The sequence below is a fragment of the Bactrocera oleae genome, chromosome 5 (genome assembly GCF_042242935.1).
Source record: "Bactrocera oleae isolate idBacOlea1 chromosome 5, idBacOlea1, whole genome shotgun sequence".
In the NCBI taxonomy this organism is placed as follows: domain Eukaryota; kingdom Metazoa; phylum Arthropoda; class Insecta; order Diptera; family Tephritidae; genus Bactrocera; species Bactrocera oleae.
In genome coordinates this window covers 48,717,943-48,740,244 of record NC_091539.1, presented here as the reverse complement: position 1 = coordinate 48,740,244, position 22,302 = coordinate 48,717,943, and the positions used below count along the sequence as shown (strand labels likewise).

Sequence of the window (22,302 nt, the reverse complement as noted above, 5' to 3'; positions counted from 1 at the left end):
ATGTTGAACCTTATCTACAAATGCTATACATTTATCTATCATTATCCTACTTTTTAAAGTTTAAGAGGTTATGCATAATATTTGCACGTTATTCTTGAATAACCTGCATATTATATTATTTAAAAAAATTAATAATATTCTTTTGTCTTGGATGAATTCATGTAATCTAGCAACTCAGAACAGTAACTCAAAATTGAAAATATTAACTCATCAAATATACATATATTTTTTGTGATCGCTGTTATACTACTTATTTTTTTTAAACTCTTTAGAATATGTCCGATATAATGGAATTATCTGACGATATCCGTAATATATTTTGTAAATATAAGGAGAAACAAAAGGCAGACCTTTTTCAAGCGCTTAATGACGTAAAATGTTGTGAATGCGGTCATCAATCACGTCTGCGGAATGTTCAAAATAAAGTATCCATGTGAATTAGAAGAATTAATGATTAGAGGTGCTCTCCTGACATTATGTCAATATCTTTTCAGCTATCGGAAAATGACAATTTTTTATCAATTGATTTTGTCCATTTTAACCTTATTGCTTTTGATGGCCTTTTACGCATTATGGGCTGCCCGACGTTATAACCATGTACGGCTCTTTGGGACGGGCGCTTGTGCCTCGACTTTTTTGTGGACATATGACGACTGCACTGTGGCTCGTTAGTGTATTATACTGGGTACAAAAATACAAATTGTATTTCTAAATTGCCAGAATGCGAAATGGAATTCAACATGTGTAGCAAAATATTAAAGCTGTTTGTAGAAGTTCATGGCCAGCCAAAAACTTTGTTCATGGGTCCGAATTCCACCTTAATATAGTAAACAAAAAATTTAAAACAAAAGTAAAAACTTTTTTTATTTACATCTTTTTTATTTGAATCGAGGCGAATTCATACGAGATGACGGCAGTAGAGCAAATGCCAATAGTAAAAGTGTTTAACGAACAAACCTGAGTTGTAGAGTTGACTAAAGTAATAGATTTGCCATTTGACCTTACCATATGTTCAAACTATTTACACAAGTATTTTAAAACTTTATTGAATATTAAAATAGTTTAAATAAGGCTTTTTTTCACTCAATACAAATTGAGACAAAATATTCGGTTTTGCCCTGCGAAATTCACTGCCATAATTTGTAAATATCTTAATAAATCGTTTATATAGAAAATGTGTATATTGTACTTGCATATATTTATAATTTGCATCTGTTTTATATAAAACGAAATCAGGAAATATTCTTGTCTACTTAAAACATATATTCAGAAACAACGAAATGATTTTCCAGACGAATATTTGGAATTTACTGGCAACTTTAAAAACAAGAGCAATGTGAGTTAACATACAACCCTGAAATATGTACTTATATTAGCGCCTTTGTCATTTGTCATTCGTGAATTTATTTTGAGCAGTGAAAGAAGGTCCCAAAAAATTAATTTGTGAGATAGGACTGTTGCAATCGTTTAAAACCAAATATTTGGAATATATTGGAGCATTATATTGCGTTTTGTCGTAAACACAAGATTTAAACGTTTTGGTAAATTATAAAGAAAAGGTGTGTTTCGGTGACGGTAAAAACATGGGGGCTGTATAGCAATCGAAGTTTTCTAAATATACCATAAACAATTGTGCATGTGTGTATACATATATTATTTGATATATTCTTAATTTCAGAAATAGAATATCAAGATGCCTATTACCTTGCAATCATCCGACAACGAAAACTTCGAAACTGACGTGCAAATCGCAAAATGCTCAGGTACAATAAAAACAATGTTGGAGGATTGCGGCATGGATGATAGTGAAAACGCTACAGTTCCATTACCTAATGTGAATTCCGCCATACTGCGCAAAGTACTTACATGGGCTACGTATCATAAAGACGATCCACAACCAACCGAAGATGACGAGAACAAAGAAAAACGTACCGATGATATCTCCTCCTGGGATGCTGATTTTTTGAAAGTTGATCAGGGCACACTCTTTGAACTAATTTTAGCCGCTAATTATTTGGATATTAAAGGGCTGCTGGATGTAACTTGTAAAACTGTGGCTAATATGATCAAAGGTAAAACACCCGAAGAGATCCGCAAAACTTTCAATATCAAAAACGATTTCACACCAGCAGAGGAGGAACAAGTGCGTAAGGAAAACGAGTGGTGTGAGGAAAAATAAAGTAGCATATTCAAAACACAATAGCCCTTATATTTACTTATGTATAAAAGAACAATATTACTATAAAGGAGAGATCAGTATAAAATTTTAATCAAAATTGTATGGCTTGAATTGTCACTGCTGAGATTTCTTTAAAATCTCTTAACATATTTAAACGATATTTCGCAATAAATGTAATTGATTTTCCCGAAAAACGATACCCAGTTTTATAATTATAATTTGAATTGTGTATTAAATATGTGCATACATATTATATTAACTATATTAAAGCTGACTAAGGCAAAAGCTAAGAATATGAATTTCTTTGATAGAAAATTTCAGTTTCTAATGTTAAGATATATACTCGTATATACTCATATATATAAATATATTTGTACGAGTGCTTTCAGAACGAGCCCGAATTCGGTAGCTGACACAAACAGTTAACTCGGAAGCATTTCTCCAAATTGTTTTTGTGGTAGTTTTCTGTCACTAAAACAACAACAACAAATGGTTTTTTTTCTATTTCTACGAAATACTCGATTTATAAGCGTACGTATATCATCAAATTTATTGTCGTGTGCGCCCTGAAATCACAACAATATTGAAAGTTGAAAAAGTTCTCAAAACTAAAAATATTTAATCGGTAAATTTGTGGGAGAAGTCGCTCAAGTAAATTTTTACTTTATTTCTTTACCCTAATTTTTTGTGATATGTATAAGGTTTTCCAATAGGAATGATATAATTTGTGAGTGTCGTTTCGGCCTTTTTAATATGTCATGTTCTGTAATTTTTTTCATTGTATTCAGTAATGTTTACAATATCATCATGGAAAGATATACGCAAGAACAACGTTTACAAATTATTAAATTTTATTATTAAAATATCAACTTTTCGTGCGCTTTTGCCATTTTGTGGTCGTAATAATCATTCACATGTCCTCGACGAGGCTATTTGGAGATTCGTGATTTCAAGAAATTGTGATTTAAAACCATTAGACTATTTCTTGTGGGTTTATTTGAAGTCATTGGTCCTTAGCAATAAACCAGCTCTCCTCAAACTTTAGAAGTCAATATTGAACGTGCGATACATGACATACGACTTGATTTAGCGGAAAAAGTTCTCGAAATTGGGTTCATCGAATTCGGTCCTGCAAAAGAAGTCGTAGAGGCCATTTGAATGAAATTCAGACCTTAATTGTAATGTTGACATAATGCTGATTAATGTTGAAGGTATTTGAGAGAATAAAATGGCTCGATTGCTACATTCGTCTTCGGGAGGATCCTTTTCATATATGTAACTATTTATAGGAGAAGTAGAATTTTTATATCCTGTACAGTAAGTATATATATAAGATAGTAAGTTTCAGATATTTCGTTTCGAGAATAGGCAGGATTAGTTCTTTGCCTTGCTTTAGAGCACCATTTCTTCGTTAGTGCGAGCGTTCTCTGTACAATATCACACAGTGTGCTCTCGAATGTTCCTACTGTTATTATTTCAATGTCATCTGCATAACCTTGACATCTTATGCCGTTATTTGTCTGGGCTCCCTAGAAGAGTTGATAGTACTCTTCCTTGCTACTTCTTAGTTGTCTATCGCATTCCTTAGAATATTGAGAGTGGAAATAAAGTTGTATCGGATATCAGTTGTCGTTTTCTATTTTGTAGGCGTGCTAGCCATATGTCTGGTGATTTATATTTCTTTCGGAAGTTTATTGTCCACTAAACCGATCTGTAGCTGTTTTCTTCGAAGGACCATGAATCCGTTGTTGGGTCTAGGCCTTTCTTATGACTATTTAACATACTAGTTGTGGATCCTGGAAAATGTATATTGAGCAAAGTTAGTGCTTGTTATCTTTCATTTCTTGTGTATTCGATGTCACCTAGCTTTTATGTCATTTTACTTAAGATTGTACCTTTTACTAATGCCTATAGCTGTGTCTGGTATCGACGATATGTATTCTTAGAAACTTATACTGTCTGGACTCATGCCTCTCTCCAGGTTTGTGAGATATGGCATGACTCCAGCTCCAGACCTTATCTCCTCGGATCTTCTCTTATATCAGGACGCCCCAGTTCTCGTACTTTTGGTCCTTTTTGTATTTCCTATAATTAGTTTTGCTTTTCTTTGGATGCGAGGTTCCTTACTCTCTATGCGTTCCGTCGGTTTTTCCTTCTTCTCTTGGCGAGGTGTGTGTTCTCTCCAGGCGGTCTGATCGCTTGCTCGGAGAGTGATTTTTCCTTTCTACAGAGGATCCTCTCATTTCTGATGAGGTTTTACTCTCAGATGAGGTTCGATGATGCTTATGATAGAACACCTCTGTCCATCGTTCTTCCTGTTGTCTGCTGAGCGAATCATGTCTTTACGAAGGTCTAAGTCCCTAGATGTTCGGACGTTCGATAGTGTGCTCCCTTGTATCTTCAGATGAATATCTTCTTGTTGGCGGTTTAGTTTCGAGCGGAGTTCTAAGGCCCTCAACGCTGATAATTGATCGCTCCGTGGAATATTGCCTGCTATCTGGAGAGTCGTATCTGCAACCTCTTCCTTCGCTACGTCTCCGCCTTCCTTCCTTCTGTATGTTTGCAAGAGTGCTGTTCTGAGACATGCTTACTAATTTCGCGAAGTGTTTTTTTTATGTTCAGCGGCCTCCCGAGACAAATCACCGAGAGAGGAACTATCTTTCCTTCTTCTTTCGGAAGCCCTTCGGCTGGTAGTGGGCTCTTCTCGTCCATATTCGGTGGAAAGGGCTGCGGTCTCCGGCGACAGCTTCCTCAATTTGTTCAGTATGACCGCTTCTCTGCTATACTTTTTCAAGCAGTTAAGTCTCCACACAAACGACAAAGTGACTAGCATTGAGGTGGCAAATGGTCATATTTGGATAACATCCGAGCATAAAATATTAATTATATTACATACATATGTACATACAAGCCAACTTCAACCGAATTCAAAACCTTTTCACATTTTCTATTTCGAATACACGTTTCGTCCCGCACCATGCGCGTTTCCTTTAATATAATTAGTACTGAATCTTGTTTATAAGAAATTACTAAAAATGTGTTCTATGAAAAATCTTTTAGTGTCAATAATTTTTATTAACATTTTACAATTGGAAACATATTTTTGTGCAAAAAACCATAGCAGTATAATAATGGAAGATCCTAAGGAAAATTATAAATTTTTAATAACTGGCGGTTATCGTCCTAAGATAGATAATTTGGCAAAATATGTTGTCTCCATACGAGAAAAAAAATATACAAGGTTTTTTGGAGATGATCACAATTGTGGTGGCTCCATAATATCACCTAATGTTATTCTGACCGCAGCACATTGTGTTTGTGAGAGGTAACAATTTGACAATACGTTTAAAAAAATCATAATGAGTATATAAGCATTTCAATAAATTCAGCGAAGGCCGAATACAATTGAAACCGTCTGATATATCGGTCGTAGCTGGAACTCCAAAACGTTTGGTAGCCACTGATAAAACACAAGTAATAAAAGTTGATAGAGTTATTAGACACGAATACTACGATCCTGATACTTCGCGAAATGATATTGCTATATTATTGTTGCAAAAAAATATATATGAAGATGGTGTTTCAGCACAAAGAATCAGTCTGCAAACCAACATATTACCTCCCTATACTAAATGCACCGTCCTTGGATGGGGTCGAGTTTTTTTCGTGAGTACAAGCTATTATAATAAAATACGTTGGAACTTCAATATCAATTATTTTAGGTAGGCCCATTTCCAAATTTAATATTACATGCTGATATCTATATAATGCCATCTGAATACTGTAAAGAGAGATACAGCTCTTTTTCTTTTGGCATGATGTGTGCTGGTGATGTGGATGATTTTGAGCAAAATGCGTGCCGAGGTGATTCTGGTGGTCCACTGATATGTAATGGATCTTTAACGGGTATTGTATCATTTGGTTTTGGCTGTGCTTCACCCAATTATCCAGGTTATTATATGAATGTGACTTCGTATCTTGATTGGATTCGTAAGAATGGATTAAGTAAATTAAGGCCTGTAAACTTTATTTTGCTAATTGTGTTACAAATTTTCATAACGAAAGGAATGTATAGTAAAGAATACGTAAATTAATTATTGCTGATCGTGGTTTAACTTCAAGTAAGCCATTCACTGGAAGGGAGTCGGTGAAGGTGTTAGTGACCTCTTAATGCGGAGGCGGCTTCGTTTTAGGCAGACGACTGCAGTGATGATTTCTGCGAAAACATCCTATATTTTGTTCCTTAACCGGAAGCATGCAGGACTCACTGTGTAGGTATTCGAGGGATGCTGTTATCGTACGGAGTGCAGTGCACGTCTGAAGCTTCTTCCACTGCGTGTCAACACATCCAGGCGTTCATATCGGTGCTGCGTAGTTAACGATCGGTCGACCGATTGCCTAGCATGTTGCCAGCAACGTTTCCTTGCCTTTTGCGGCTCTGTACTTTGGCAATAATTGTGATCGCATGCGAAGTGAAGGAGTACAGAATGTCAAGTGTAACGCCTAAAATCTTAGGATTGTTGAAAGGCGGAATTTTAACACCATCGACTGTGATATTAAGATACAGTCTGTACTCCTTCGTACAGTTCGTGAATATTGTCGCTGCGGATTTCGTGGGCGAGAGCGTTAGGTTTCTCGCAGAAAATTAACTAAGATACCATCAATTTCATTGCCTGACGTCAATATTGTGTATTAGGTGATGGCAATTCCCTTTGTTGGTTGCGGGAGTTTCGAGTTATAGAAGTTTAACAGTAGCGAGCAGAAGACACCACCCGGCAAAACCATCTGTTCAATTCTTCTTAACTTGGAGTTTCGTACGGATCGAACTTGTACGGATAATTACCGACCGCTCAGATAGTCAGATAGGAGGGCGCGTAGATTGTTCGATGTCTTGTAGTAGCGCTGTGTGTTTGACTGTGTCAAAAGCTTTTTATAAGTCCAAAAAGAGGATGGTCCTCACAAAAGTTTATTTTTGATTAGTATACGAACTATCAAGACCTTTATGACGCTAAGTGCTTTGGTAGTACTGTGCACTTTCCAGAAGCGATGTTGAGTGTCTTCACTACTAGGGAATGGAGAGTTATCGAACAATAAGACTTCTCAGGTTGGTGGGTTCCTCAGTTTTCAGTAGGAGAACCACTTTTCCAATATTCCACATATCGGGTGTATGAAGAGTGGTCAGCGATAGGTTGAGGCCCTTGGCTAGGTATTTTACTCCAGTTTAGCCTAAGTGCTTTAGTATCAACACGTTTATCGCCTCTGGGTAAATGGATTTCAACGATCCTCCATCAACCCGTTCGTCATGGCACGTGAGATTGGATAACAATTACTAAAATAGAAATAAGTAGTGCGGTGAAGGTGTCTTCGGTAAGTTCTGTGAAACCGAAACAGTTGGAGTTAAGGAAGCTTGCGGCTGTTCACAGAAATAAAGACAGGAGGTTTCTCGATCGAGATATTTATGGGCAGATGTTTTGATGCGAGAGTTAGCATTTGTTGCTGATGAATAGTTCACAATGTTTTGATCTGGTTGTTTTCGTAAGCATAATCATAATATCAATATAAGAAGCAAAATGTCGACTACGCTGACAAACGTAAACGAAAAGGACACGTCGTCTGCGATCATTAAAACTTGGTTTGCAAATGGTCATATTTGGAGAATACCCGAGGATAAAATATTAATTTTTTTATATACATAGGTATGTACAAACAAACTTCGACCGAACTTAAAACATTTTTACCTTTTTAATTTCGAATATATGTATATTATGTATATCGATTTCGGATGTTTAGTCTCACATCAATCACATAATAATTAATTATAAGTATTGAATCCTTTTTATAAGAAATTAGAAATGTGTTGTATGAAAAAATTTTTAGTGTCAATAATTTTTATCAACATTTTACGATTGGAAACATATCCTTGTGCAATAAACAATAGCAATATAAAAATGGAAGATCCTAAGGAAAATTACAAATTTTTAATAACCGGCGGTTATCGTCCTAAGATAGATAATTTGGCAAAATATGTTGTCTCCATACGAGGAAAAAAATATTCAAGGTTTTTTGGAGATGATCACAATTGTGGTGGCACTATGATATCACCCAAAGTTATTCTGACCGCAGCACATTGTGTTTGTGAGAGGTAACAATTTGACAATACGTTTGAAAAAATCTTAATGAGTACATAAGCATTTCAATAAATTCAGGGAAGGACGAATACAATTGAGACCGTCTGATATATCGGTCGTAGCTGGAACTCCAAAACGTTTGGTAGCCACTGATAAAACACAAGTAATAAAAGTTGATAGAGTTATTAGACACGAATACTACGATCCTGATACTATGCGAGATGATATTGCTATATTATTATTGCTAAAAGATATATATGAAGACGGTGTTTCAACACAAAGAATTAGTCTGCAAACAAAGATATTACCTCCCTATACTAAATGCACCGTCCTTGGATGGGGTCGTGTTTTTACAGTAAGTAAATTCTATTACAATAAACTCTGTATAAACTTCAACTATCAATTATTCTAGGCAGGCCCATTTCCAGATTTAATATTACATGCCGATATCTATATAATGCCAACGGAATACTGTAAACAGAGAGTTAGAGTTTTTTCTTTTGGCATGATGTGTGCAGGCGATGTGGATGATTTTGAGCAAAATGCGTGCCGAGGTCCGCTTATGTGTAATGGTAGTCTAACGGGTATTGTATCATTTTCCTATGACTGCGCTCTACCCAACTATGTAGTTTATTATACGAATGTGACTTCGTATCTTGATTGGATTCGTAAGAATGGATTAAGTAAATTAAGGCCTGTAAACTTTATTTTGCTAATTGTGTTACAAATTTTCATAACGAAAGACAAGTGGAGAGTAAATATTACGCATATTAATTGAAAATTAGCAGTGTTTCTATTGCATCATTCAGGTTAGTGAAACTACAATACATATGGTATGTACGTAAAAGTACAGGTACAATGAGAATGTGCTGAAACAATTTGGTTTCCGAAACCTGTTAAAGCAGACCATCTGCTCAATTCATTTCGACCGATTAGCCTACTGGTTATTATTTCGAAAAACTATTTGAAAAAATATTTTTGTGCAGACTTTCACCTCTGCTGAAGAAAAACAGCTCATTCTACAGAGTAGAACATTTTATAAATAATGGAAAATTGTAAATACTATGATGAGGTTTTCCTTGATGCCTGTCAGACATTTGACAAGGATTGGCGCCTTAGCCTAGAATATAAGTTAAAGGAAAACTGCCTTTGCCTTACTAACTGCAGCTAAAGTTATGCTCGGACGTTCTTCAATATTATCTACACAGCTGACCTACCAGTGATGAGCTTTGACTCCATAATTTCGACAATTTATGCGGATGATACAGCATTGCTGGCGCCTGCAGGAAACTGGAAACGCAATTGGCCGCTTTAGAACCACAAGTGGCTCTATATGGTCAGTTGCTACTAACAAGCACAAGCGCAAAATATCTGCAGCTTACAACTGATAAGAGGCGTCTCTCCAATATGAAAATCAAAAAAAAACTCAGTTTAGGTTAAGGTTTGCGCAGCTGTACTGGCTCCTAATGACAAGATCCCTCCTCAGTCTGACGAACAAGGTACGCATACATGGGATCTACCAACAAGCACGACGTGATTTGAAAATGAAATAAAAGACTCGAGCTTGGTCAAAATAGGCTCTGTTTTTTTCTTTGCACGCAATGTGTTCATGTTTAGACGTCAAACATGAGGCGGCGCAATGTATGGTTGGAAATAGGGATACTCCGCGTCGGTTTCATCAAATTCCGGGGAAAAAAGTCCACGTCGTAATATAACGCTCACTATTGATGGTAAGGGCATTTCCTGCCAATTGAATTTCCTGAAACGCACGAGGATTTGACTCATCTTAATACCGACAATTTTGTTTGTTGACAATTCTATTATGTAAGATATGGGACTCATCTGAGAAGATTATTTTTCGATGAACATTAGTTTTCAACCATGACATGAAGAACTGGTAAACCTTACTGAACACACGGACAACATTTGACACAAGTCCGTAAACAAACATGGCCGCCACGAGCTTTCAAAATCATGTCATACCTTTTGGAAAAATAAAGTTATACGCACTATAGTGGGTGCACATTTTCATGTTACAAATGACGTTCTGCATCGAGAGCTAAGAATACCCACTGTAAAAGAAACTATAGAAGAATTTAGTAGTCGTTACCTCTCTCGATTGAAAAGGTATGCTAATGTACTTGCGATCCAACTGGACCTGGATAAAAAGATATCATCCATTAGGTAACCCCTTTTCATTCAATTGAACTCACCTTCATTTAAGTCAAATATTTTTCATTATACTTCCACATCATTGTTTTTGTCAGCAAGTTTAGTTATTGTCATTTTAATAATAAGAAAGATTCTAAATAAAACTAAATATTACACAAAAAAAACCTTTCTATTTCGAACTTGAGTTTGTTTGAGATGTTGAGTCTTACATCAAGCATGATTCAATTATTATTACTATTATTATTGAATCATGTGTATAAGAAGTTAAAAATGTGTTTAATTGAAAAAATTTTTGTGTCAATAATTTTTATCAACATTTTACGATGGGAAACATATCTTTGTGCAATAAACAATAGCAATATAATCATGGAAGATGCTAAAGAAAAATATAAATTTTTAATAACTGGCGGTTATCGTCCAAAAATAGATAATTTGGCAAAACATGTTGTCTCCATACGAGGAAAGAAATATAAATGGTTTTTTGGAGATGATCACAGTTGTGGTGGCTCCATAATCTCACCAAAAGTTATTCTGACCGCAGCACATTGTGTTTGTAAGCGGTAATAGTTTGATGCTATGTTCAAAAATTTATTTATAAGTACATAAGCATTTCTATAAATTCAGCAAAAGCCGGATACGGGTTAAACCGTCAGATTTATTGGTAGTAGCTGGAACCCCGAGGCGTTTGGTACCTACCGAAACAACACAAGTGTTAAAAGTTAATAAAATTATTCGACACGTCTACTACAAGCCGTCAAGTTTTCGAAATGATATTGCTATTTTACTGTTGGTAAAAAGTATATATGAAGACGGTGTTTCAGCACAGAGAATTAGTCTGCAAACCAACATATTACCTCCCTATACTAAATGCACCGTGCTTGGATGGGGTCGAATTTTTTTCGTGAGTACAAGCTGTCATAATAAAATATGTTGGAACTTCAACTATTAATTATTCTAGATGGGCCCAATGCCAGATTTGATATTACATGTCGATGTCTATATTTTGCCAACTGATTACTGTGAAGCTAGAACTGACAATTTTGCTTTTGGCATGATGTGTGCTGGCGATGAGGCTGATCCTGAAAGAGATTCGTGCAGTGGTGATTCTGGTGGGCCGCTGATATGTAATGGTAGTGTAACGGGTATTGTATCATTTGGTGTTAAGTGTGGTATACCCGAACATGCCGGTTATTATACTAATGTGACTTCGTATCTTGATTGGATTCGTGAGAATGGAATCAGTAAACTAAGACCTGTAAATTTTATTTTGCTAATTGTGTTACAAATTATGATGAGAGGTATGTGAAGTACATATGTATGTATGCATGTATGTATGTACTTAACCCGCAATTCATTAACGCTTGTTGTTATTGGACCAGTTAAGTGAAACCAAGTTGAATAAAAAAGTGTTTCACGTGATTGAGACAGGAGTGAAGAGTTGACAATGTCTTAATGTAGGTGAGCATTCTAAAGAGGGGTGTTAAATAAATCGAGGTCAACTTAGTGTTTTACCGATTCGGTATCGGACTAAGTTGTTTCCGCAAGCGGAATTTGAATATCAAAAGTTCTTGATGCAATCAAATCACAGATTTGTACATGATTTTTCATTTGTTATTTCATAGAAAAAATCAATTAGATGACGGCAGTTGCTGCCTTCGTCTAACAGCAAGCTTCAAAGGCATGACGTACATAAATAATTTATACAATTGAATATTAAATAGTTAATAATAAATAAAGTATATGGTACATTTGTAAAAGGTAAGCTGCCAATTAAACGTTATTTAATATTTACGTACATACATACAAACGTACATGTGTATGTATATACTTGCTTCCATAAATCGAACACTCTCCACTTTATATGTTACAACAAAATATCGTTTGAGCTCAGTTCACCTATGACAACGTAACGTTTACAACTACTAATCAATATACTTAAGTATAGAGTACATATATACATATGTACATATATACAATATCATATTCGCAACGACATTTCATGGCACTAAATGATTTGAGAATTCGTACCAAGGATGGCGAAGTTCTCGGTACTCGTGACATATTATTTGAGAAATCACACGTAGTTCAAGAAGCGAAAAAAGTGACGGATCAAGAAGGTTGCATATCATTAAATAAAATTACATCAAACATTTTGCGTCGCATTATCATATGGGCAGAAAAATGTGAGGATGCGTCTTATGAATTAGACAATAACAACATGGAAAAATGGAAAGACGAATTCTTAGATGTCGACAATGAAACATTATTCCAAATAATTAGCGCTGCTGATGACTTGCATCAAAAGGATCTCGTCAATAGGGCTATAACTAAAGTAGCTAGAGAAATCAGTGACAAATCAGCACCGGAAATAGCGAAATATTTTAATTTACGTTCAAAAAATGTACATTTGTGAGACTTTATACATTCGAAAATGAAATAAATAAAGTGTGATTAGTACTCTTAAAGATAATACGTTTGGTATGTACTGCCAATTACCTGTTTGTACATACATATATATATAGCTATATTTTGTGATGTAATGTGAAGTTTTCCAGTAAATTTAAGAATATTAAGAATATTTCAGAGTGTTTTATATTGTCAAAGTACTCGTTAGTGTGATAGAAGATGTTATACTTGGTCTACCAAAAAATTGTAATATACTCTCCATTCATTTAATCTTAGACTACTAGATCTGCTATTACCGGGTCATTTTGATGATGTGATGTAAATTAAATATAAAAAAAGCAAAATTAATTGAGCCTTAACTGTTTACTTGCAACAAATGCATTTCAAAACAATGCAGAAACAAGCCACCAATCGATTAAATTACCCGTTGGTTACCCAAAAGCGCTACCAGATAATTCTGTTAAAGTTTCTATGAGTTTCTAAAGGCCCATTGACAGTTCTAACCGAAACTCTTGTGTACGTGTGATCATGCCTTTCTTACGAAAAGGCAACATACACGGTGTGTATGTTTTAGCTTCCGCGTTAATTCTTTCAATGTATTGTATTGTAGTTTCGGTAGCCGTGACTTCCTGGATAGATTTTCATTATAAGTAAAATAAACCGCAATAGTTTTATGAATATTTACTACAAATTTATTGAAGGTGGCAGCATTCAAAGCAACGCAGCTGTTTCGGCGCTCACATGAAATTGTTTGTTTCAGTATGTGTAAGATTGTATGCATTTCGCTCCGACAAGTATTCTTCTGCTAAATTTTTCGCGTTGATTTTTAGTTTGCGTTCTTCCAGAAATAATACGGGGTTTAAACTCATGATTGTACAATAACTAAAAGAAAGTCGTTAAAGAGTGAAGATGCTACATACTGAGTTATCATAGAAGTGAATTTTGTTATTCAGAAGTGTGAATGAACAATGTTGGAGCAGAGAACGTAGAACTCTGGTTGGAGCGCGTAAAATTGCAATTTTGCTTGTATTGGTACGGTTGCAAGGGGGAGAGACTCGGCTACTATCAGTAAATTAAAATGTGCCAACGTAAAGTTGTTAGCTACGCAACGTAATGAAGACGTTTGTTACGTGTGTTCTCCCTCATTGCTTTTATGCCGGAGTACTGACGGATTAATTATAAAATTGCGATAAGTGTTGCCATTTTTCATACGTTTCGTGATTGTTTCGTTTGTTTTGATCGCGCTAATTGCACGTCGGTAAAGCAGTGCCTGCCGGTTTTCGCGGACAAATTTTGGTGAATGCAATTTTTTGTAATAGTAATTGGGTTTAATTGCTTTTTTGATAAATAACTTGTGATATTATTGATACATTTAGTGTAAATTTGCAAGTTTGCAAGATAATGGATCAATTTCAAGCTTCGTTAGACCCGAGAAAGCAGGAGCTGCTCGAGGCGCGTTTTCTTGGAGTACGGGTAAATATATAAATATTTAGTAAAAGTAAAATATACAGGAGTGTCCGTAGATGTATAATATATCAAATAATATCTATATATTTGGGTAGACTTGTGTGTTTTTGTGTGCTTGTGTTCAATTTGGTTGAACACGGTTTAGAAGTTTTATGAAATACTTAATTGTCATCATTTGATTAGGCTTAAGACTTATCCAATAAGAAACTTACTTTAAATAGAAAGAATAGCTTTAATAAATACTGTAAGCTATAAATGTAATTATGCTATTAGCAGGAGTTCCATTACTTAAATACGTATAAATATACAGACGCCAATCGGCATTATACAACTAAAATAAGAATTTCCGAGCGAACCACTATAGAAGTCCACTTCGTTGTGCAGAGAGTTGACTGGATCATCCGAAATTAAAATATCAAGGTTCACTTGTTTGATAATGTTTTTTTTTCGAAATACCAATTTTTAATTTTTTTAACACTTTAAAGGAAAAAAATATTCTTAGCGAATAAGTCAGCCTATTTGATATAGTTAAATAAATATTACTAACAAATTGTAATAGTGTTCAGAAAGTTAAAATAATCGGTGCAGTAGTTTTGAAGTAATGGATGGCAACGACTTTGAAAACGTTAGTTACGCTTTAAGTTTTGAAGAAATGTTCTAAACCCTTACTGCCCCCTTAAGTAGATACTTAAATAATTTCCTTAGTTTTTTTTTAATCATATAACAACTAATTGTAGATATACATATCTTTTATGTTTTCAAAATGTTGAGTTTAGTAATGAATAATATAACAGTATTTTTGTTAAATTTTCTAATTTTTTTTTTGAACTCCTTTTTTGTTAAATTTTCCTCTTCCGTTGCATCAATGGTTTTCTTCCACACGTTCAAAATTACCAACTTTACTAGTGCTAGTATGTATTATGACCCTAGTGGTCGCCTTCGTTGTTAATACCACGGTTTATATTGTCGAGGTGCTTTTCCCATAGTTAACCACACTTCGTTTCCTACCCTGCGCCTCTCTTGTCTATTTGAAAGCGCTACCTTCATTGTTTCCTTTGCCACCGCCACATGCTGCCATTTCTAGCATTGGCAAGTGATGTGGATGGCATTCCCAACTGATAGCCGAAGTGTTTTGTTGCTGAGATTTTCAGTTTCGTTGCAACAGCAACTCTTTCAGCAACGTGCTGTCTGTGCGGTTTGTTTGCCATTCGCCGGTTATATGAGATATTTCGTACTGTGACTTGGCCGACACATTGCCTTTGGCTGACTGAATTTTGTGTTTGTAATGGATTTTTGTTATTGTAATTACTTAATTATTATGATGGGATAGTAAGGTTTAAGAAATTACTACAAAAATAAAATATTATCAAAATAAAGTAAACAATGTTAAAATATGCACATGTTGGTATATTTTTTGCATTTGGCTTATGGAAAACGTAAAGAAAAACTAAACAATCCAACAAAAGTGTAATAGTGCTACTCACCGTGTCATTGAACGAAGACGTCGCGAGAGTATTACTTATACTGTATTATATACATCCATATATAATCGTACATATAGAAGTAGAACAGGTAACATATTCAGTAGTAAGCGCCAGTGCGGAGGACAACAAAAATTATGCCAATAATTAAGCAACGAAAAATGAGTCGTTTTAAGGTTAGTGCTAAGATAAATAAGAAACATACAAGTATATTCGCGCACATACATAAATGCATATATGGTACGTACATACGTATATACTACATAAGTATGTATACATATATGTCTAAGATATTTAAATACATACGAAAAGGCTTTCATGACAGAATATAGTTGATTGAATTGGAAGGGCATTAATCAGGACCCTTAGTTACATAGGTATGATCGATATATATTCTTTAATTTTGCAATCTAAATAATATTATACAAACATTTCTTAATTTCTTTTGAATGTTATAACCACGTTTATTAAATATGTCATTGACCAGTTCAATTTGAACTTACCTAATCGCAATTTTTATTTTGTGATTTAAATAGATAAGTAATTTTACATCCTCTTACATTGAGACCTGTAATTAAGTAACTACCGACAGGGCACAAGTGCTATTGTTATATAAACCTATATTGTACAATATATTTTATTAATGGTATATGTTATCCTCAACGTAGAGAAAAATGCCACAAAAAGTGTTGTACTAGTTGCGTCCACCAAACTGACATGTGACGGGTTGTTTCTGCTGTAGCGCCAGAGAACATACCTGAAATAGTTTTGAAAATGCTCCCGTGTCGACAGTCCTTAGCCCGATAATAATCCGGGGCCTTTCCGATAACATCGACCCGACTGTTGTTGGAATGGTAAAGGGTGTTTTTTTTTAGACATGTGGTTTTCAAGAAGAAACAAAACGCATATAATTTTATGTCATATCCAAGGATTTAGCTTTATTAAGAAGATAAGGGTTTGCAATTATGTCAACAACCACCAATTCAGGCACAAAAATTTATTAATAGTTCCGGCGTAAGTCTGTTCATTATAAAATGGCAAAACAAACTGAGTATAAATAACTGTGCTGTGACAAACACAAATTCCGAATTCCCTGTTAAATAGTGCAAAATTTTTGCAAAAAGGCTTGAAGGGGTATGTATATAGTCCGAAAAAAAATTAATTTTCCAGAAGTTTACCTAAAAAAAATTTTAAATTTATTGATCCAAAAATTTATACACATATTATGGTATATTTTAACTATATTTTAAGACTTATTACTGGTAAAAATATTTATTAGGAAAAGAGCTACAGCTGATGTCCGGGAGCTCCTCCCTAAAAAGAGGTTTGCGGTTACCACTATATTTTTGAATTGAACCATCTGAAATTAAAAAACCAAATAGATTTCGTTAAAGTAATGTTAAATCTAGTAATTAATCGAGGGAATAAGCAACATAAAATTTATTGACAAAATGGCGGTTTTTCAAAAAAAAAAAATCAATTTTTCACCGAAATTTCGGCCTTAAATTGTTTATAAAAACAAAAATATTTATCGGAGAGAAAAAATCCTCGATTTATTACTAAAAAATATATTTAACAGTAGAACTACGAAGATTTACCATATATCTACTTGAAATAGGTCTCTCTCTCTCTGAAAATTAGAATCGTAAGAACAACATAATCTATAATATTATTCTATACATGAATTTAATAAAAATCATGACTTTATCGTAAAATATTAAATAGGAATAAAGAAGAATTGGTATAAATAAATGATGCAACCGGCTATTTTGACCGGTTCGTAGTTCTAGTGTTAAGAAGCTCGTGTTAAAATTTGAGACACATCGGTTTAGCCGTTTTCGAGTAATGTTGGTCACCGACTTTGAAAACACCATTCTAAGAAAAAAGCGTTCAATGTTGGGAATGCACTTTACATGAAATAAAATATTTTTTAACTTACATGGAGTCGTCTATTCCAGGCCCATATAAGAGACCCTTCGCCGATTCGGGCTTCTAATAACTCGAGCTGATGTTGTCTGCAAGCCATTCTTCCATCTCGGGTGCTCTCACGCGCTCTGTAATCGGAAATGTTCAGCGTGCAGGTAGTTGCTGCCGCTCCGGCCTTGTACTTCCAAGCACTCTTAAACGCCTTTCCAAAGTGCGTGTAACTTTGAAAATATTCACCGGAACGATATGAAATTTTCTGTGCGTATTCTTAAGACAAGGTGCGTTCCAAAGTAAACAGTAACAAAGTAAATTCTAGTGGCGCCATCTATATGTCGACTAGTGCGTTAGAATCTGCTATCCTTTATCGACTTCCAGTAAAAATTTCATGACATTTTCATTGGAAGTGAAGTTATTGCGTTTTAAGTGCCAGTATCTTTTTGTCATCGGTGCGAAAATAAGCTTTGAACAAAGAGCCAATATTAAATTTTGTTTTAAAATTGATAAAACTTTTACCGAAACGTTTCAATTGATTAAACAAGTTTATGGCGATGATTGCCTATCCCGTAGCAGAGTGCACGAGTGGTTTCAACGGTTTCAAAGTGGTCGTGAGGACATAAATGACGATGAACATGTGGGCCAACCAAAATCCGTGATCACCGAAAATTCCATCGAAACTGTGCGTGAATTCATAAAAAATCAGCCGAAATCATCATTGAAATTAATGGAAATAGAATTGAACATCTCCAAAACATCAATTTATCGCATTTTCTTCGTTCTTCTTCATTATTTTAACATGAAGAAAAGTGCTGCCGAAAGCCATCGTATTTTACTAGATGTTTATGGTGACCATGCTTTAGCCGAACGAACGTGCCAAAAGTACATTAAGAAATAAAAAAATAAATACATTAAGAAAATAAAATAAAAACATGTAACCCCTGAAGCTTTTCTTATATAAGTATGTAGTTTTAATATATCTGTAACATCTGATCAAATTTGAGTCGGACCGGACTTGGAAATCGTCGTGATGCTATCAGAGGTATGTATATCAGCGGAGCTCAACATCTCTTGTGGATCGACTCAACATATTTTGGGTATGAAGCGTGTCTTTGCTAAACCAATACAAAAAGACTTGAATCTTTTGCAGAAACGACGTCGAGTGGAGATTGGAAAAAAGATGCGAAATATCCAAAATTCGTTGAAGGCACTGAAGGCCATACTAGCCGAGGTAGAGAAAATGAATTAAGGGTTGGCTTGTTTGTATTGACTCAGTAGTCTATTTTGAACACGATAATAAAGATTGGTATTAATATACTTGAAAATCCTGTTATATCAGTCCGGGTCAAATTTGATCTGATGGTGTGTATTAGAAGCCTGAAATGTTGAAGTATTTGTGTATGAGAATGATATGTTAGTTGCATACATACAAGCTCTACTTGATATCGAGATCTTAATCCAACTGTGGAAGCATGGTTACAAATTAAAGATTAATCTCTCACATTTTTAACATCTTCGTATTGAAATTGAAAAAAAACTTCTTAGTCTATCTCTCAGCATTACCAATGTGCTTACTAAATTTACGATTATTATTTATTATTTAGTTTAAAATAAAGTATCGATTACTATCAAAATTTTGCATTTAAAATCTGAGGTAAAGGGTTTTGGTAGAAAGCAGTCGTCCAGAGTATGACAACATACTGTGTTCGACTACACGCGCACACCCATGTATGTCCCTTAAAAAACACACAAATTTATGCCTAAAAGCGTGCATATATCCATACATACATACATAAATGCATACATACTTACACACAAGTAAACAAATGTGCCGACTTGCAAACAAACGGCCCATTAATGCATCCTATATTAGCGCTACGATTGGGTACTGACTCCTGTTTCTTATTGGGGTTGGCGGCCATATTGTATATGCTCGTGGACGTCCCCCCGTTTGCAACGTTCCATTTATTTGTGGTTGCGTATACGCCATCGTGTTACCCTGTTGTTTTGCCATACCTACAGCCTTCGTGGAAGATGATAGGGTTTAATAAAATGCTTGCTTCCGCATATACACATAACGTTCTTGTATGAATTTATGTACTTACTGCAACTCTATATGTATATATGTATGTTCATATAATTATATATATATGTATATGTTTTATTATATTTTTTCTCGTGCGAAATAAAAAATTTTGCATTTCATGACAACTCGGCGAGGAAAATATTTCTTTGTGTCTTTGTTCACTCCTGATTGTTATTTCAGTTTAAAAACCTGATATTTTTTACGGTTACGCGCTATTACGGTTTTCAATTCCACTCGGTTGAATTGAAGTTGAAGCAACTTCTGATCAACCCAACTCTTTTTTGGTATTACGATTTCCAACTATTTTCAGTCGAAATTTGATTGGTGTTGCCAACAAAAAAATGAAGATTTGACTGATAATTAAACAGCTGAAAATTTTTAAACGAAAAAACCAAACAATTTAATTTAGTTATTGCTCACGAAAAGGTGAATAATTAATAAAATGGACATTAGTTTTGATTTATATTACGATGACAAAATGGTTGGGGACAAAACTGATGTGCTGCGCTTAAGTAAAAGCTTTGTAATCACTCAAATTCATTTGAGCTTCCTAACACCAATTAAATGGTTTTTAAATAATGTTTATTGCAGATTCATAAAGGAATCATTTTGTCTCTTACTAAATGTGATGAAGGAATCCCAAACTCTCCATTTCCTCCCTACCGGTAGTTATCAGGAATGCATTTTAAATTATTTTAAACTTGGGCTGAAGCAACCTACGATATCTGTAATTGTTACAAAACCTGCTTTTAAATATTATGAACACCATATTTGTGCGCTGTGGATAAAACATCAATGACTGCGGAAGAGTAAAACGCGTTAAAAAATTTAATTTTACTCAAAAAGTATATTCCTAGGAGTAGTAAACTTTATCGACTCTTTATGTTCGAAACACTTCCCGAGGTCTCTTAATTTTATTTTAATGTTTCGAAATGTGGCTTATTTCGGCCAGTTTTGAGATTTTCTACGGATTTTTTATATTGTACAAAATAACTGATTAAAATAGTTTAAAATTATAAATAAAATAGTTCTTTTTACCCAATTTCCTTTTCTATTAAAACTTTTTCCAAATAAAGTTATTAATATTTAACTACAACTGCTAGTTTTTTGATACTCTACTCAGCCCCACTGGCACAGAGTACCAGTAAACGTAGTACCTAAAAAAGTTGAAGTTTGACACTTCAACCGAATTTTTTTTTTACGAATTGAGCTGAATACCGTAATACCGAATTTCAAAATTTCAACCAAACTACAGTTGGGTAGAAAACCATAATCGGGGCCTTAGGTATATTAAGGAAAGCAAGAAAATATGTATTTAATGCAAAATGAATAACAATAATAGAATAGAACTTTAAAACCGTTTTTCTCGATGGCCAGAGTTGCGACAGTTGTACTTATTAATATTAATACCAAAATTTTTTGCCTCTTTACTTTTTTCGTACTCTTGCAACATGTTGCTACAGAGTATAACAGTTTTCTTCACCCAATGGTTGCTTGTATCACTTAAAACTAATCTAGGTATATAGGAGTTATATATGATATATAGAAATCAGGATGATGAAATCCGGCTGACTGTCTGTCTGTCCGTCCGACCGTGCAAGCGATAACTTGAGTAAAAATTGGGATATCTGCACAAGCGAGTTCGGTCTTGCAGATGAGCATAACCGGACCACTGCCACGCACACAAAACGCCAATAAACAAAAACATATAAAGTGTCCCAACTAAGATCCAAATTAAGATACAAAATAATAGTTTGGTACAGGGGATTGCAGTAGCAAGGGACATTTGTGGGTTACATTTTTTTTTAAAGTGGGTGTGCTCCCACCTCCTAAATGGTTAAATATACATGTTTTCCAAACCGCTGAAGGTAAACCAACCAAACTCCCTGAGAAGTAGCCCTTTTAGCCCACTTCTTTAAACGCTGTGAAAATGGTTAAAGTCATGTAATAACTACGCCCATTGCCCATATAACTGTTTTGTTCAAAACTACAAAAAGTGTGATAACTCACGATGGTAAGAAGAGCCCTTGCTCTGTTGGTATAGGTGAAAAAGTTGGACAAGAAACTACTTGACCAATTTTAAAACCAAAGTTGGTGTGTTAGTTTACCCAATCATTTTTATCGTACGCTGTGAAAATGGGCGAAATCGGATGACAACCACGCCTACTTCCCCTATAACAATTTTTAAATTCCATCTGATTCTTTCACTTTCCAGTACACAAATTAAACAGCAATGAAGTTATTACACTAAGCCTTTGCACAAATAGTGCCATCAAGGTCTTCCAGCTTACGCCCAAAAATTATCGAAATCGGGCTCCAAGCACCAAATATGTAAATACCAGGGCTGATTTGTTATCGGTCAAACTGTGATGTCTAGTATTGAAATTTGGAGAGAATATTTTTTTGATGACAGCATGCTTTTGTGCCAACAGTAGGCAAAACTGGGTCATTACTTCTCTTAAC

At 34.7% G+C, this 22,302-nt stretch overlaps 5 protein-coding genes across 6 annotated transcripts; all 5 read left to right on the top strand.

Moving 5' to 3' along the window:
- Nucleotides 1–191: 191 nt before the first annotated feature.
- LOC106621761 (uncharacterized) lies at nucleotides 192–857 on the top strand. Its single transcript, XM_014240735.3, has 2 exons — nucleotides 192–433; nucleotides 495–857. The coding sequence occupies exons 1-2, from the start codon at nucleotides 276–278 to the stop codon at nucleotides 670–672; spliced, it is 336 nt and encodes a 111-aa protein (XP_014096210.2). The 5' UTR covers nucleotides 192–275; the 3' UTR covers nucleotides 673–857.
- Nucleotides 858–1,381: 524 nt separating this feature from the next.
- On the top strand, nucleotides 1,382–2,376 carry SkpA (SKP1-related A). Of its 2 annotated transcripts, none has more exons than XM_070109752.1 (2): nucleotides 1,382–1,541; nucleotides 1,679–2,376. In XM_070109752.1, exon 2 carries the CDS (start codon nucleotides 1,694–1,696, stop codon nucleotides 2,177–2,179), a length of 486 nt encoding a protein of 161 aa, XP_069965853.1. In that variant the 5' UTR covers nucleotides 1,382–1,541; nucleotides 1,679–1,693; the 3' UTR covers nucleotides 2,180–2,376. The 2 variants fall into 2 exon arrangements, with proteins under 2 accessions (XP_069965853.1, XP_014096205.1); XM_014240730.3 differs by having other exon boundaries at nucleotides 1,383–1,559.
- A 2,797-nt stretch (nucleotides 2,377–5,173) lies between these two features.
- LOC106621755 (trypsin-2-like) lies at nucleotides 5,174–6,278 on the top strand. The gene is made up of 3 exons (XM_070110329.1): nucleotides 5,174–5,504; nucleotides 5,569–5,845; nucleotides 5,902–6,278. Exons 1-3 carry the CDS (start codon nucleotides 5,215–5,217, stop codon nucleotides 6,271–6,273), a joined length of 939 nt encoding a protein of 312 aa, XP_069966430.1. The 5' UTR covers nucleotides 5,174–5,214; the 3' UTR covers nucleotides 6,274–6,278.
- A 1,705-nt stretch (nucleotides 6,279–7,983) lies between these two features.
- LOC138857536 (anionic trypsin-2-like) lies at nucleotides 7,984–9,088 on the top strand. Its single transcript, XM_070110330.1, has 3 exons — nucleotides 7,984–8,321; nucleotides 8,386–8,662; nucleotides 8,720–9,088. The coding sequence occupies exons 1-3, from the start codon at nucleotides 8,032–8,034 to the stop codon at nucleotides 9,083–9,085; spliced, it is 933 nt and encodes a 310-aa protein (XP_069966431.1). The 5' UTR covers nucleotides 7,984–8,031; the 3' UTR covers nucleotides 9,086–9,088.
- A 1,602-nt stretch (nucleotides 9,089–10,690) lies between these two features.
- Nucleotides 10,691–11,914, top strand: LOC106621759 (anionic trypsin-2). The gene is made up of 3 exons (XM_014240732.3): nucleotides 10,691–11,039; nucleotides 11,104–11,380; nucleotides 11,438–11,914. Exons 1-3 carry the CDS (start codon nucleotides 10,696–10,698, stop codon nucleotides 11,783–11,785), a joined length of 969 nt encoding a protein of 322 aa, XP_014096207.3. The 5' UTR covers nucleotides 10,691–10,695; the 3' UTR covers nucleotides 11,786–11,914.
- Nucleotides 11,915–22,302: the final 10,388 nt, after the last annotated feature.

Excerpts from the sequence above, each read along its gene's own strand:
- SkpA (XM_070109752.1), top strand. The coding sequence starts at position 1,694 with ATGCCTATTACCTTGCAATCATCCGACAACGAAAACTTCGAAACTGAC.
- LOC106621755 (XM_070110329.1), top strand. The coding sequence starts at position 5,215 with ATGTGTTCTATGAAAAATCTTTTAGTGTCAATAATTTTTATTAACATT. Across the intron at positions 5,505-5,568 it reads GCACATTGTGTTTGTGAGAG|CGAAGGCCGAATACAATTGA; the intron begins GTAACAATTTGA and ends CAATAAATTCAG. Across the intron at positions 5,846-5,901 it reads GATGGGGTCGAGTTTTTTTC|GTAGGCCCATTTCCAAATTT; the intron begins GTGAGTACAAGC and ends CAATTATTTTAG.
- LOC106621761 (XM_014240735.3), top strand. The coding sequence starts at position 276 with ATGTCCGATATAATGGAATTATCTGACGATATCCGTAATATATTTTGT. Across the intron at positions 434-494 it reads GTTCAAAATAAAGTATCCAT|CTATCGGAAAATGACAATTT; the intron begins GTGAATTAGAAG and ends ATATCTTTTCAG.
- LOC138857536 (XM_070110330.1), top strand. The coding sequence starts at position 8,032 with ATGTGTTGTATGAAAAAATTTTTAGTGTCAATAATTTTTATCAACATT. Across the intron at positions 8,322-8,385 it reads GCACATTGTGTTTGTGAGAG|GGAAGGACGAATACAATTGA; the intron begins GTAACAATTTGA and ends CAATAAATTCAG. Across the intron at positions 8,663-8,719 it reads GATGGGGTCGTGTTTTTACA|GCAGGCCCATTTCCAGATTT; the intron begins GTAAGTAAATTC and ends CAATTATTCTAG.
- LOC106621759 (XM_014240732.3), top strand. The coding sequence starts at position 10,696 with ATGATTCAATTATTATTACTATTATTATTGAATCATGTGTATAAGAAG. Across the intron at positions 11,040-11,103 it reads GCACATTGTGTTTGTAAGCG|CAAAAGCCGGATACGGGTTA; the intron begins GTAATAGTTTGA and ends CTATAAATTCAG. Across the intron at positions 11,381-11,437 it reads GATGGGGTCGAATTTTTTTC|ATGGGCCCAATGCCAGATTT; the intron begins GTGAGTACAAGC and ends TAATTATTCTAG.